Source organism: Calliphora vicina, chromosome 5 (assembly GCF_958450345.1).
Source record: "Calliphora vicina chromosome 5, idCalVici1.1, whole genome shotgun sequence".
Taxonomy (NCBI): Eukaryota; Metazoa; Arthropoda; class Insecta; order Diptera; family Calliphoridae; genus Calliphora; species Calliphora vicina.
This window is the reverse complement of record NC_088784.1, coordinates 87,036,525-87,054,140: the sequence shown is the minus strand read 5'-3', so window position 1 is coordinate 87,054,140 and position 17,616 is coordinate 87,036,525. Positions and strand designations below refer to the sequence as shown.

Here is a 17,616-nt window from a genome sequence, read left to right as displayed (position 1 = left end):
CGAACATTTTTCTGAAATTCATGTAGCTTGTTGCTTTAAATTTCCATTTCTTCTTTATACTCGAATTCGTAAGCTCCGATTTCAGTATCACGCCGTTACAGACCGTTAAATTCAAATCGCTATTGCAAATACGTAACAATACAATTAAGCAAATTTTTAAACTGGGCTGATTCACAGTGTGACGGAGAAAAATTTTAAACTTTGTGAAGATTGAAAATCCAAAAAGCAGCAAAATTAAGTTCACCCTAATGCACACATTATGGAAAAACCCAAAAATTAGTTGTACAACATAACGTTCTTTTGCAAATATTTCTTTTATTACATACTAAGGTGAAGAATGTATGACATAAAGCTGAATATAGCACTCTTATATGTTGAAATTAATGTTACATTTTGTATTTCCACATAAAACTTGTCTGTCCTGCTGACTGTTCGCTTTTTGTTTTTATGGCCAAGACTGTTGTAATTACTTTTAGAAAAGCGAATGCCTAAAAATTTTATGAAAAAGATGATGTAAAACGACCGTTTGCATCAGCCAAAGGTCATTGGTAACAACAGAGGGAAATCGTTAAAAGTTTCATTATTAAATTTAAGCAAAGTATAAAGAGGAAAGAAAAAAACTTTAGCAACAATTTTTAATTAAATTCCAGAATACAAAAAAAAAACATAAATAAAGAAACAAAAATGGCAAACCACAGCGACACGTTGCAATACAAAAAAAAAAAGAACCATATTTATGTAAAACTAATATAAAGCATACATAGTCGCACTTAGTAATAATTCCAATTATGATGAAGAACACAAATAAGTTCAATTTTATATATTTTTTCTTCTTCTCATACTTTGCAGAGCCAACACAGAGTGCTGTATTAAAGCCAAACAATAGCAATTTTGCCGGGAGTCCGGTTCATTTAATCACACCATAAACATTGTTGTGTCTGTCAATCAAAAATTGCATTGAAAACAAATCGAGACAACAAACAACAAAGCACAACCACAATTATGCCGGGTCCATGTCAACGTCTGCGTTTATCATCGTTAACATCGGTATTGAAGTCGCAGCCGCGTGCCAACAGTGCGGATTATCCCTCCTCGACACCGCCCAGCAAACGCAACAACCACAGTAACGGCTCCACAATACATCTGATGCGCAAGCAACAGCATCGTGTTGTGGTAATGGGTGCTGCCAAAGTCGGTAAAACTTGCATCATTTCACAATTTCTTTATGACAAATTCAATACACGTTACAAGCAAACCGTCGAAGAGTTACATCGTGGAGAGTATGAATTGGCTGATGGTTCTGCTCTAACACTGGACATACTGGATACATCGGGTTCTTTTGAATTTCCAGCAATGCGTACGTTGTCCATAACGACGGGTGCTGCATTCATCTTGGTGTATGCCGCCGATGACAAAGAGTCGTGGCATGAGGTGGAAAGATTACGTAATATGGTGAGTAAGCTGTGGATAGAAATAAGTGGAATAAATTAATTAATTAATTCCTAAAACAGTGAACTGCTTTTTCAGTTGATTTGATTGATTTGTTGAAGGTCATTGCCATGACATTGCACCATCAAAAAAGACGAGGGGTATATTGATACTGTCCTTCCGGTTGTAACACATCAAAAGATTTGTTGCAGACCTATATTTTGGATCCTCATAAGATTCTAAAACGATTTAGCTATGTCCGTTGGTCTGCCCGTCTGCTGAAAACACGATAGGGCTTCAACGAAAGGAGATAGCTGGCTAACAAAGTTTGTTTGGTATGAAAAATGGGTCATATCGGTCCATGATTTCAGTATGGCGAAAATCGGGCAACATATGTCCCTAGTCCCCACATAAGGTCCCCTTCAGAAAATGACTTGAACTTCCATAATTGCCTTATAATAATTAATATCGTGAACATAAATCTTTCTACCAAATTTTTTTAAGGATCGGTCCATATTGACCCTACCCCCATATACATGTGGGTATACAAGATTCGGCATAGCCAAATTTTTATTTGTTTATTAATTTTTCTGAAAAAACATATTAAAATTTTAAAAATTAATCATCAATAATGATAATGTTTCTATGTTATATGATCAACTTTCTGCGCAAGCACAGTTTAGAAACTTTTTTTGTATACCCTTCACCATGACTTGCATTCCATTTGTAATTTCTAAATTTTTCATTCGCGACCCTACAATGTATATATTCTGGATCGTTATAAATAGTGAAGTCGATATAGCTATGTCCGCCTGTCCGTCTGTATGTTGAAATCAACTTTTCGTAGCCCCCAAATAACTTACAAACGTGATTGATATCCTGAAATATAAAAAAACGGGACAATTTCTAATTCACTAATATAGCCAATATGGATATCTAATGATAGATATTTCAAAGTCCATTGCAACGATGTATATAAGGCTATAGTAATTTGGATCTACAATGGATCAAAAACGCGAATTTTTTTACCCAAACAAATTTTTTGTCTTTACTAATAAATTTTGAAAAAATTAAAATAAACAAGTAAGAAAGTATAGTCGGTCAAGCCCGACCATATGATATCTAATTTTTGACCAATCGCAATAAAATTAGGTGGCATGACTTCTGTATTATTGAAACCTATTTATATTGAAATTTATTTGAATACCAATATTTTTAAGAAATCTACACTCATTAAAATTATTTTCGGAAGTGGGCCTATATGGTAGCTATGACTAATTGTGGACCGATCATCACAAAATTTGGTGAGGCGAATTTGACTTATATAAAAATTATTTTTGCAAAATTTGGTTTAGATATCTATATACCTAGGGTATTTATGAGTGCTTAACTATTTTCAGATAGGTCAATCGTATGGGGGCTAGGAGAAATAATGGACCGATTCTAACCAAATTCAATAGGCTTCGTCGTTGGGTCAATAGAAGAGCTTATACAAAATTATCTTTCAAATTGAGACTTTTATATTACAAGGTTTACATGGACGGACAGACGGACGGACATCGCTAAATCGATTCAGAAAGTGATACTGAGCAGATTGGTATACTGTAAGGTGGTGGTGTAGGATATACAAATTTCAAAAATATTAAAAAAATAAAAAAATTTCAAAATCAATTTTGAAAAAAAAAAATTTTGTTTACCTAAAAATATTTAAAATTTGTATTTTAAAGTATAATTTGGTGAGGGATATACATATAAGATTCGCCACAGCCGAATATATATAGCTCTCTTACTTGTTTTTTAATAATTCGGTGTCTCGGGAACTACTGCAGATATGTAGCTTTATCTAAGATCGGTGCTCAAATCAATTTTTTTTTAAATTGGCCACATTTGGAAAGGTCTGGGGGGAAAAATTTTACTTTACACGCTTTTGTATTACCTTCTTCTTCCGGATTACATAAAAATTGTTTATAATTCCAAAAAAAAAATTTTGTTTCCTTTTTACATGTTCCAACTTTGGATGCGTGTAACTTGTTAAAGGGACGGGATAATTGTTAGCAAGTTGTTTTTAATTTTATTCAGAATTTAATCACAAGTATAGCTGATATTTAAAATTCGACCCTCCATATTTAAAAAAACAAAAAAATCGAGTGAGATAAAAAAATAAGTAAACCCAAATATCTCTTGAACTAAAAGAGATACTTTACACATGTAAGCGTATTTTTTATAGATCTTCTCAAGGATTTTTATTTTAAATTTCAGATCATTCAGATCACATTTTTTGGCGATAAAGTGAGGCCAGAAGTGATCAACTTTCAGGGCCCACATTTCGATTACGAAACTGAACAACTGCAAGTCAACTCAAAAATACCTCAGCTCCAACATTATGAAATTTCGTTACGATATCTCTAGTAGTTCCCGAGACACCGAATTATTTACATAAAAATGTTTCTAAACCACTTTGACATGTTGAACTCTGACGTCACTCCCATAATAGCAAGAAATGCAATTTCTACGAGAATGACAAACACGACTGAAAAAACAAAAACCCTTGAAAATTAGTTTCAAGATGATTTGAATAGGAGAAAACACTAAAATGTTATTACGTGGAAGTAGTTCAAACTGGCTATATTTAATTTTTTAATTCAATTTGTATGTTTTATGCTAAGATTGCGGCGAAAACAAAGCTCCCAATTAACATGTAGTATGAAATGAATTTCACTCCGATTGTTTTTTTGCTATTATTTTGATTAATTTGCTATTGTTTATTGAAATCGAATATATATTTACCATTTATATTTTTAGTTTTTGTATACATATATTTACTATAAGAGAAAATCTGTTACATACGGTATGTCACGTACGATATTAAATTTTATTTATTATAAAATCATCTAAAGATTGTTTTTGTTTAGATATGACTGAATGTGAAGGAAAAATATTTGGTTTAGTTTAAGAAATTAAAAGAAATCACGATTCGAAAATTTTCACATATTTCTACATGTACCTCAAAATTACTTCCGTTTTATGTCACGTACGACATACCCTTATTTCGCTCAATCTTTTTTATATAGTACCCTCTAAATGGAACATAAAGACCAACTTATTTTTCAGATACTCTTATTTTTGCAAAATCTATTCCACTCTATAGGCGTACAAATGTCACGTACAATGACATGTAATTCCCCATATTTATTTGATTGGAACTAACTCAATATCTATCAATATAAATAAAAATCAAATGTCGTTCGTTTGTAATTGCATCAGTTGAGAACGGCCAGACCGATTTAGACAATTTTTTTTAGGATCCAATGAATTTGAAAAATTGACCACGCCCACTTTCTTCGATTTATCCAAAATCGAAAAACTGCTGCACCTATTTGGCTAATTTTTTGTTTAAATGTTCATAGTAATCCAATTTATGTTTTTACTGAAAGAAAAATTGACCACGTCAATTTTTTTCGATATATCTAAAATCGCAGGACGCCTGGACCGATTTGGCAAATTTTTTTTTAATGTTCGCAATAGTCCGCAAAAGTTTTTACAGAAATAAATCTTGCCTCAACAATGCCTTTAAGGCGCTGAGGCTAACTTATTGTAATGAAATTGAATTGAAAATAAAATTTATATACAAAAAAAAAAAAAAAAAAATACATCGATCTGTGATCACTCATATTTCAGACAAAAATTCGATTACTTATATAACAAGTAAGGAAGTATGGTCGGTCAAGCTCGACCATATAATACCCTACACTAAGTAAAAGAGCAAAAACATTTTTCTTTTAAAATTTCAATAATTTATATTTATGAGTGATTTTCGGAAGTGGGCCTTATATGGGGGCTATGACCAATTATGGACCGATCACCATGAAATGAGGTCGTGTGATTTATGTCTATATGAAAGTTAAGTATGTTGAATTTTGTGTGTGTACCAACATTTTTAAGCGATTTATGCACGTTAAAGTGATTTTCGGAAGCGGGTCTATATGGGAGCTATGACTAATTATGGACGGATCGTAACAAAATTTGGTGGCATGAATTTTGTGTATATAAAACTTATATGGAGCGGAATTTGTGGAGATACATATATAAATTAAACATTTATGACCGATAAAGTCCAATTTCGAGAGGACATTTGTATGGGGGCTAGGTGAAATTGTGGACCGATTTCATCTAGTTTCAATATGTACCAAATTTCATCGAAATATCTTCAAAATTGCGAACTGTACTCTGCGCACAAGGTTTACATGGAAAGCCAGCCAGCCACGCAGCCGACCAGACGGACGGACGGACATCGTTTAATCGACTCAGAAAGTGATTCTAAGTCGATCGGTATACTTTAAGGTGGGTGTTATATAAATACTCACAATATCTAAAATCGTTAGTAACTTGGCCAATAAGCGTTTAATTATAAAAAAGAGCTCGATCTGTGATCACTCAAATTTCTGACCAAACATCGATTTTTTATATAAAAACTGAAAATATCTAAATTCTTGGCCAATAAGCGTTTAATCAAGACAAGGAGCTCGATCTGTGATCACTCATATTTCTGACCAAAAATCGTTTTTTATATAAAAACTCAAAATATCTAAATTCGCTAATAACTTGGCCAATAAGCGTTTAATCTAGAAAAGCTGCACGATCTGTGATCTCTCATATTTCTTACCAATAATCGATTTTTTATATAAAAACTTAAAATTCTAAATTCGCTAATAACTCGGCCAATAAGCGTTTAATCAAGAAAAAGATCTCGACCTGTGATCACTCGTATTTCTTACCAAAAACGTATTTTAATATATAAAAACTCAAAATATCTAAATTCGCTAATAACTCGGCCAATAAGCGTTTAATCAAGAAAAGACGTTCGATCTGTGATCACTTATATTTCTGACAAAAAAAAGAAAGATTTTTTATATAAAAACTCACAATATCTAAAATCGCTAATAACTTGGCCAATAAGCGTTTAATCAAGAAAAGGAGCTCGATCTGTGATCACTTATTTTTCAGACCAAAAGTCGATTACTTACATATATAAAAACTCAAAATATGTACATGTATTCTGTTATTGTAAGGCTTAATCTACGTACACACGGTTGTCAGATTGTCAGGAACATGCTCAGAAAATTATTAATACAATCATGAGAACGTATGTTGAAACATTGACTATATTGTAAGAATATGAAAACTGTGTATGTATACGTAGCTTTAGGTTTTTGACAATTTCTTTCTTTTTAACTATTTTTCTTTCTTTTTAACTATTTTTCCCTTTTCAAATCGTTTCTCACAAATTCACAAATCGAACATAATAATTTTTTTTAACTTGGACAGGATAATGTCTGTCGGGTCATCTAGTAAATAATAAACTTTTAAATCAATAATTTTTTCCTGATTTTCTTAAGTGTAAAAACCTTAATTTTTATGTGGAAACCATATACATATGTATATCGTTTAATGTATCAGTTTCATTTGAATGTCATTTTTCTGCAGAAAACCCTCCCCTTTTCCATTTAACTGTTTTGCATTTCAACATTATGCCATAATGTGTTATTTTTCAAAATGTTGCATTTTTTCATATCCGAAAATCGGTTTATCATATCAACTGTAGTATTTTCTGTGAAATTTTCAACAACTGCATTAATTTTTAGAAAGCATGCATTTAAAAGTAAACATTAGGGTATACATATTATTCGATTTTTCTTTTATTCGAATAAAATTAATAATTCGGCTGAGAGATTTTAACTTGTACTTATATAAGTATTTAAAATGAAATCAATAGAATTACTCGATTACATATTTCAAATTAATCGAATTATTCGAATAATAACAAAAATATAAAAGTATACTTATATATTGTCCCCTCAATAAAACAATCTAAATAACAGATTCTATATGTGGTCTAAATTTGGTGAAATTATACTTCCACAATGTGGATCAAAAGATCAATTGAAATATTACTTTTGTTCCAGATGTCTACTAAAACAAAAATTAAACTCAATTATTTCGAAATGGCAAAAAAGATAGAGATGGATATGTTCGTTAAAATCAACTTCTGAAGGCCAAATCGATTCATCGTACTAATTGAAGCCGAGAGACATTGATAGACGAATTGGCATGTCCGAAATGATGATATAAAAGTAATACTTTTATCACCGAATCATTATTTGCGATGAAAAATGGATGCACTACGATGACCCGAAGCGTAAGAGATCGTATGTGGAGCCTGCCTAACCAGACGAATCGATATCAAAGCCAAATATCCATGCCGCTAAGGTTATGCTCTGTTTTTTGTGGGAGCAAAAGGTATGACTGCTGACATCTGACCAGGCCATCATAGGGAACCTGTACCAAATGCAACTGATTCTGTAACCAGTGTTGACTCTAAATTATATTAAAAATCCATAGTACGGTCCAGTCACTCAGAACTATTGGTTTGTTTAGACTTTAACTAGCAGCATAATATCACAAGCAAGTACTTTGAGGCAACATGACCCGAAGCGTAAGAGATCGTATGTGGAGCCTGACCAACCAGACGAATCAATATCAAAGCCAAGTATCCATGCCACTAAGGTTATGCTCTATATTTTGTGGGAGCAAAAGGTATGAGCTGCTGACATCTGACCAGGCCATCATAGGGAAACTGTACCAAACGCAACTGATTCATTGGAAGCGATCTTTATATAGGACACTATAATTCTGTAACCAGTGATGACTCTAAATGATATTAAAAATCCATAGTACGGTCCATTCACTCAGAACTATTTGTTTGTTTAGACCTTAACTAGCAGCATATATCACAAGCCAGTACTTTGTGCCAACATTGTACATGTATTTTGTTTTTGTTACAATATCACTCTGTATTGACATTTGAGGCATTCATATTTGAATGCACAATAACAAAATGTAAAATAACTACCTTTAAATATCTCCAAATATTATATTGAATAACGAATCTTTAATATAAAGAAAACAAATTGCGTTGTGCTTTTCAAAAATCTCGCCAAAAAATAAAAAAAAACATCAATAACATTTCAATTTTAAGTCTTTTGGCAATGTAAAAATATTTCAATAAAACTGACGCCTAGGTAACGAATGTCAACAAGATAGAATGACAAGAAAAGAAATGACTACAGGGACAAATGATGATTATTGGGTGGGGGGAGTGATGAAGAATTGTGTAATATTTGATTATAAAGTAAGAAGAATATTAGAATGAGCATTTCAAAGAATATAATTTCAATACAAATTTAAGCATGCGATAAGTGTAAATTAGGGAGGTCTAAAACCATGTGCCATATAATACCCTACACTAAGTAAAAGAGCAAAAATATTTTTCTTTTAAAATATCAATAATTTATATTCGTAAGTGATTTTCGGAAGTGGGCCTTATATAGGAGCTACGACCAATTATGAACCGATCACCATGAAATTAAGTCGTGTGATTTACGTCTATCTGAAAGTTATTCGTGTTGAATTTTGTGTCTATACCAACATTTTTAAGAGATTTATGCACGTTAAAGTGATTTTCGGAAGCGGGTTTATATGGGAGCTATGACTAATTATGGACCGATGCACACTGTGGTAAATCACAAATCTTGCTGGACAAAATTAAAAAATAAATGTCTAACAACATTCCTTCTGATCATTTAATGAGCTTCTCAATACAATAGGGAACTGTAATTCATGTTTTGTTTTTTTGGTTTTTAGCTCCGATTAGGAAAAACTAAGCTTTAAAGTCAGTTGTTGTCAACAGGTACATTAAGATTTCAAAGAGAAGTGTATTTTTTGTGTGACTTTGGTTTATGATTAAAAAGGCTACGGTGATTTTATTGTCATAATTTGTTTATATTATTATTAAGCTCTATTTCAAGGAAATATGCAACAATTTTCATTTAATTATTTCCATTGTAACTATTAAAAAAAAAATATTTTTTTGTGAGATCAGAAATTGGAAAAAATAAAATATTTCTTTTTTTCAAGTAGAGTTAAAGTTGTTTATTCCGCATAGTTCCGCTGTAAAACTATATTTGGGTTAATCTGTCAAGTGTTCACTTTAACATAAATCAAAAACATCTTGCGCATTTTTGCGAACTCCATACATTTTTTTTCACTTTTCCAGTATGACCTACACAAAGAAAAAATAAAATATTTCCTTTTTTCAAGTAGAGTTAAAGTTGTTTATTCCGGATAGTTCCGGTGTAAAACTATATTTGAGTTAATCTTTCAAGTGTTCACTTCAAAGTAAATCAAAAACATCTTGCGCATTCTTGCGACCGCCATAAATTTTTTCACTTTTCCAGTATGACTTCTACTTTTTCACGAAAGAAAATTTTTGAAGAATGGGTAAAAACTCCCAAAATACATTGTGAAAAAAAGTTGGTGTTTTATAATCGTTTATATATTTGAACTCATTTTTTATATGATTCATAAGTGAGAAGTGAACCCAACGTGATTTATTAATTTTGTCCAGTTATATTTGCGATCTACCAAACTGTGCGATGGTAACAAAATTTGGTGACATGAATTTTGTATATATAAAATTTATTTGGAGCGAAATTTGTGTAGATACCTATATAAATTAAACATTTATGACCGATAAAGTCCAATTTCGGGAGGACATTTGTATGGGGTCTAGGTGAAATAATGGACCGATTTCAGCCATTTTCAATAGGCTTGGGCCTTGGGCCGAAAAAATAATAAATAATTGACCGAAATATCTTCAAAATTGCGACCTGTAATCTGCGCACAAGGTTTACATGGACAGCCAGCCAGCCAACCAGACGGACAAACGGACGGACATCGTTTAATCGACTCAGAAAGTGATTCTAAGTCGATCGGTATACTTTAAGGTGGGTGTTAGACTAATATTTTTGGGCGTTACAAGCATCTGCACAAACACATAATACCCTCCCCACTATAATGGCGTAGGGTATAAAAATTTATACGAAGCAAATTGCACGCGTAGTTCATGGTTTGCGAGAGATGGTTTGTTCGGTTCAGAAGTGGTGATTTTGACACGGAAGACAAAGATTATCTAGGCCAGCCGAACATTTTTGAAGGCATTACTCCATGAAGATTGTTATCAAATTCAACAACAGCTTGCAAAATCATTGGGAGCAACTCAAGCAGCAATTTCAAAATGTTTGCCATCAGCAAAATTTATCCAAATGAAGGGAAATTGGCTACCATACGAATTGAAGTCGAGAGAGACGATTTTGCATGTCCGAAATGCTGCTTGGCCGCTATAAAAGAAAATAATTTTTGCACCAAGTCATTACTTGCTATGAAAAATGTATCCATTACGATAACCCGAAGTGTAAGAGTTCGTATGCCGACGAACCGAATCGATACAAAAGCCAAATATCCACACGCAGAGAAAAAATATAATTGGGCATGGTTACTGTAACCATTTAAATAGTGTTACAAGATTTTTAAATATATTATTGTCACAGTAACCATTTACATGATTGTGGTAACCATAATATGGTTAATTTATGATTCGCATGATTGTATCAATCATATATATGGTTACAGTAAACAAATATATGTTTGTGGCTTGATCTATATATGGATTTCTAAGTCATTAATATAGACAATATGGATATCTAATGATTAAAAAAAATTTTTTTGTCATAATTTTTTAAAAAAAAATTTTTTTTTTTAAAATTTGGAAAAAAAAATTTTTTTTTAAAAAAATTAAAACAAATTTGAAAAACAATTAAAAAAAAATTAAATTTTGTTTATCTAAAAATATTTAAAAAAATTTATTTTAAAGTATAATTTGGTGAAGGGTATATAAGATTCGGCACAGCCGAATATAGATATTTTACTTGTTTTACTTCTGGTTAATATTGGTTAATGAAGTCCGAAAAAAAATTACATTATGTTTGTTTATTATAAATAAATTACATCTATAAATTATGAATAAATTCGAAAAGAATCCATCGATTTTTATACCCGATATATCATATTGTTCCTATTACGTGTGGCTTTGCGATCAAGCAATAAATCTGAACATGATCTGCCGTTTTCCATTTTTCATGATTTTTTTTTTAAAACAAAAAAAATTGGATATTTTAACGTAAAAAAATATATTTTTTGCTTAAAATTTTTATTATAAATGTTTTCAAAATTCATTCATACAAAAGAAGAACATTAACTATTCAATTTTTTGTATATCAAACATAAATCTAAAATTTTTTGAAAATGAGCGAATTCTCTTAATTATGAATAAATTCGAAAACAATCCATCGATTTTTATGCTCGATATCTCATTTTGTTCCTATTACATGTGGCTTTGCGATAAAGTAATAAATCTAAACATTATCTGCCGTTTTAGATTTTTCATGATTTTTGTAAATCAAAAAAATTGGCTATTTTCTTGTAAAAAAATTTGTACATAGCATGTGCAAAATGTTTTCAAAATTCAATCATTCGAAAGAAGAACGTTAACTACTCAATTTTATGTATATCAAACAAAAAACAAAAATTTTATGAAAATGAGCAAATTCAGTTAATTGTGAATAAATTCGAAAAGAATCAATCGATTTTTATGATCTATATCTCATTTTGTTGCTATTATATGTGGCTTGGCGATCAAGCAATAAACCTGAACAATTTCTACCGTTTTAGATTTTTCATGATTTTTTAAAACAAAAAAATTGGCCATTTTTTGCTTCAATTTGTTATTATAACTCCAAAACTAATAAGGGGATTAAAGGATATACTAATCAAAATTTCTGGAAGTTTATTTTAATAATATCGGACTAAGCGTTTTTGAGTAATCATTAATTATGTGGAGAAACGTCTAAAAAAAATCAAAATTTTACTTAAAATTTTTTTTTAAAAAAAACCTCTCCATAGAATTTAAAATTTGATCCATATTTGTACTACTGGAGCCACAATACATCAAAATTGTGTAGAGGTTTAAAAAGCCTCTAACATTTTTTCGATTTTGTTGCCCTGTGTAATAGAGTATCAGTATCGATCGTTATAATAGTAGGGTATCATATATAAGTACTTGGATATTTTTCAAGGTCTGGTCTAATACAAATATTCTAAAGAATATGTAATAACTACATACGTATTTATTATGTAAAATTGATTACAATAACAAAAAATACTTTTAACACAATGTTTCATATTAAAAAAAATATATATAATAATAATAATAATGAATAACATGCATTAATGAATTCCTTTGAAATTTAAATTATATATTTTTATGTTTCTTGTTTTCTTTTAAGATCATCAGTCAAAAAGGTATGAAACCACCCATTGTTGTTGTTGGCAACAAAATTGACATTAATGAAGATGAACGTCAGGTGGAGCATGAAGTCACCGAAATGGTGGTGTGTGAAGATTGGAACTGTGGTTATGTTGAATGTTCAGCCAAAGAAAATACCGGCATAGTGGAAGTATTTAAAGAGCTGTTGGTACAGGCCAACATACGCTATAATTTAAGTCCGGCGGTCAGACGACGACGTCAATCGTTGCCCTCATTTACGTCGGCCAAGGGCAGTAAAAGTCCGTCACATCGTAGCATCCTGAAGCGTCATTCGTGTACAATGACTTAAAGGGAATAAACTGAGAGTATGGAAGGGATGGAATGAGAATGCGAATACAGGATATGATAATTATAATAATAATAATACGTTTATAGATTTAATAAGATTTTTTTGTAGTACTTAAGTATATATGTCTGTATGTACATTAGGGTTAACTAACAAAAAGTTGAGAATATTTCCTATAAAGTTGAAAAATACTATTCTGACAGCTAACGCACAGGGGGGCAGAATCAAAATTTTTGGAAATAAATCTTGCATTTCTAAGCGGTGAATCAAAGTAGGGTACCTTCGACATGATTTTTAAACACGTGCCATTATTTTGTTTCCCATCCCCTATAGAGCCGCCCCTGGAGAATTTATAAAGCCCATTATAATAACTTAAACTCGAATGCTCAGTGACCACGCCCACGTCAAATTTTATAACGATCGGACAAGCCTTTTAGAAATGCCCTTTGATTCTGCCCCACTGTGCAACGCAATAAGACTTCCTAACATGAAATAAATTCTAATTTAAATTAACAAATGGCACCACCCTAATGTACATACTTACCATACTGCAATTGTAAAGAGTATGAGTCAGTTTTGTTTTTGAATTTCGTTTGTAAGTGTTAAAATATGTGTGTGTTTGGGCGTGTGTGCATATTTTTAAGTTTAAAGGAACTGCTAAGCAAACCAAAATTTACATATAAAAATTTCAAAAGACAAATAATTTAATAATAAACAAAAAAGAAATTAACATGCATATGGCATTTATTGACATGTTAAAATTATTTATTACGCAAACAAAAAAAAATTAATTTAATTATAAGGCAAAATTTTAAACACATATTAAACGGAAGATTTATAAAAAATTTTATACAATTTATATAAAATTTAGCAAACTTTTTATTGCTGAAAAAAAAATTATGAAAGCAACAAGCGTTGGGAAACAAGAATTTGAACGATAGTTTGTTTAAAAAAACATTTACACAATATAAGCTTCAAAGACACAGAGAAAATGTTCTTAAATATGACCAACCAAATGAAAAGAAAACTAACAAAATAGAGCGCCGAATCTTTTATACCCTTCACCAAAGTCATAACTCCTATTGCAGGACCACTTTCAAACACCATATTAACCTACAAAAATATCTTATAAATATCGATTTCGAATCCAAAATTTAACACAGATCAGTTGTATTTATGCAAAAATCAAACTGCTGGATTTTGTGACGATCAGTCCATAATTTGCCAAAGCTGCCAACAACCTAAACAATTTCAGTTCTAAATGTCCGTCCAAGGTTTAAAATATGAGGAGACCTAGAAATCCGAAATTTGCCACTAATAGTTTTTTATAATAAGGTGATATCAAAAAAAGTTATTTTGTGACTTTAAAAATAAAAATCTATCTAAAACAGTTTTTATTCAACATAAAACTAAAACAAGAGTTTTACGTAGCCGTCATTAAAAAAAACTCATTTGAGGAGTTTTATTTTTCCCGTTAGAAAAAAACTCAATTGAGGAGTTTTATTTTTCCCGTTAGAAAAAACTCAATTGAGGAGTTTTATTTTTCCCGACACAAAATAAAAAAGTTATTTTATAACAGTTATTTTGGGATTTTAAAAATAAAAATCTTTCAAAAAAAGTTTTTATTTAACGTAAAACTAAAAGTTCGCATTAATCTCTTAAAAACAAGAATTTTAAATAGCTTTCATTACAAAAAACTCATTTGAGGAGTTTTATTTTTCCCGTCAGAAAAAACAACTCAACTGAAGAGTTTTATTTTTTCTGTCAGAAAATAAAAGTCATTCGAGGAGTTTCATTTTCCCCGGAACAGAATAAAAAAGTTATTTTATAACGGTTATTTTGTGATTTTAAAAATAAAAATCTATCTAAAACTGTTTTTATTCAAAGTAAAAATAAAAGTTCCCATGAAACTCTTAAAAAAAGAGTTTTAAACAGCGGACATAAAATCTCATTTGAGGAGTTTTATTTTTCTGTTAGAAAAAAAAAACTCAACTTAGGAGTTTTATTTTTTCCGTCATAAAATAAAAGTCAAGAAAGAGTTTTAATAGCCGTCATTAAAAAAAAACTCATTTTAGATATAAAATAAATGTAATTTGAGGAAAAAATACGTCATTAAAAAATAACTCATTTGAGAGTTTTATTTTTCCCGTCAGAAAAAAAAACTCAATTGAAGAGTTTTATTTTTTCGTCATAAAATAAAAGTAATTTGAGGAGTTTTATTTTTTTCGGTCATAAAATAAAAGTCATCTTATGTAAATTGACACCTATAGCTTGCTTTACAATTTGTAAAGCACCTTGCATTACAATTGACTAAATTGTCATTAAAATAAAATCAAGTCTGATCAAGTCTGATCATTACTATTATCAAATTGTTGTTTATTTATTATTTATTAAACAAATAAATTACTACAAAGATTATATCAAATAGGCTCAATAAAGGAAGATACTGAAAAAAGTAGAAAATAAACGAAAAGAGTTGTATTTTCTCTGAGGGGAAAAATAAAACTCCTTAAATTACTTTTATTTAATGACGGGAAAATATAAAACTCCTCAAATGAGTTTTTTTCTGACGGGAAAAATTAAACTCCTCAAATTACTTTTGTTTAATGACGGGAAAATATAAAACTCCTCAAATGAGTTTTTTTTCTGACGGAAAAAATAAAACTTCTCAAATTACTTTTATTTAGTGACAGAAAAAAATTAAATTCCTCAATTGAGTTCATTTTCTGACGGGAAAAATAAAACTCCTCAAATGATTTTTTTTAAATGACGGCTATTTAAAACTCTTTTATTAGGAGTTTCATGCGAACTTTTATTTTTACGTTTAAAAATAACTGTTAACTGTGAAGTTGAGATCAGAGCACGTCAGTACGAATATATTGGTATATAAGAGTATAGGTCTCCGTTGACTATAACATTGAGAGTTTATGATTTCAAATAGGTTAAATCTTTGAAAAGATTTGGATCAAAATATATGAACAATTTTGTTCGGTCCACTATAAATATTATTATCCACATAACATATAAATACATGAATCTAGCTAGCTGAAGAACCAGTTATATGTTTTCATACAAATTTTACTACAATCGGTGTCTGTATTAACTATATTGGTGATGGGTATATAAGATTCGGTAGAGCCGAATAGAACAGTATTATTTGTCTATATTTGGAAAAGACATAAAATGAAAAATTACATCAATTAAATGAATATTTTGATATTATTGATTTTGATACACACAATTTTGGAGAATTATACAAAAATATAATTGTAATACAACAAAGTTTTTTTTTATAAAAGAGTAAAATTAATTAAAGAAAACCCGTAAATCTCGAAATGAAAGACAATTAGCTGAAATTTGAGATAAACCTTTGTATGTTTATTATAAGAAGTAAACTAAAATCATGAAATACTTGCAAGAATTCAAATCAGAATTTTTTTTGTACACAGAAAAAATTATATTTCAATTCAAACATTTATCCCATATTGAACTGGTTTCAATTATTTCATAATTAAATCAAGTATTCATTTGCTCAAAAACTAAATTTCTTGATATTTTCTATTGAGTTTTGAGTTTTGAATTTGATTATTTTGACAATTGAATATACAATTTTTGTTATTTGTTGAATTTCAAAATTATTGAATAGATAATTTTCGTAATTGAAACACAAAAAATAACAAACATGTGTTTTCAATTACGAAAATTATCTATTCAATAATTTTTGTATTTGAAATTCAACCAATAACGAAAATTGTATATTCAATTGTCAAAATAATCAAATTCAAAACTCTAAATTCAATAGAAAATATCAAGAAATTTTGTTTTTGAGCAAATGAATTCTTGATTTAATTATGAAATAATTGAAACCAGTTCAATATGTGACAAATATTTGAATTGAAACGGTTTAAGAAATAGTTTTTTCTGTGTAGAAAATAGAAACCAATTTTTAACACTAAGGTTTATGTCAATTATCTGCTAAGTGTTTAGCATTTCCAGTTTAAATCCTAATTTGACTGATCTATTTATTATAAATATTCGTTTTTTTTTAAGATACAGGTTCAAAACACTTAAAGTCAAATACCAATTTTTTATAAGTAAAGTGATATATTTTATTGCATACAGTTTTAAGAATTCAACGATTTAATATGAATGATTTGAAAACAAATTACAATATACATACATTATACAAATATATTTTGATATTATAAATAAATAAATAATAACAATAATAATAATAATATATCTATTTAGTAAAAGCAAAGTAGTTCTTGGAAAAACCTAACAAAAGAAAATGTTTGTTTGGTCAATGCCAGCACTATTTATGGTATTTTTTCCTCTAACAACTAATTGTTGAAAGAGAATTAAGAATAAATTTTGTTTGTGAGTGTTATAGTTATTTATTATAGTTTTTATCTAGAAATAATAACAACTGTATACATACATATATTTATTTTAAATAAAGAAATGTTGAAGAATATTTTAACAAGCATAAATTTACAATAAAATAATTTTAAAATTATAAATATAATGAAGTCTTTATTTATTTGTTACGGACAGTTGGGCAGAATAAACATTTTTGGAAATAAATCTGGTATTTATAAACGGCTGGTCCGATCGGGAT

General features: G+C 29.7%; 1 protein-coding gene across 1 annotated transcript; it reads left to right on the top strand.

The window, feature by feature from the left end:
* Window positions 1–1,002: 1,002 nt before the first annotated feature.
* On the top strand, window positions 1,003–12,998 carry LOC135962147 (GTP-binding protein Rhes-like). The gene is made up of 2 exons (XM_065513913.1): window positions 1,003–1,452; window positions 12,669–12,998. The coding sequence occupies exons 1-2, from the start codon at window positions 1,003–1,005 to the stop codon at window positions 12,996–12,998; spliced, it is 780 nt and encodes a 259-aa protein (XP_065369985.1).
* The last annotated feature ends 4,618 nt before the right edge of the window (window positions 12,999–17,616 follow it).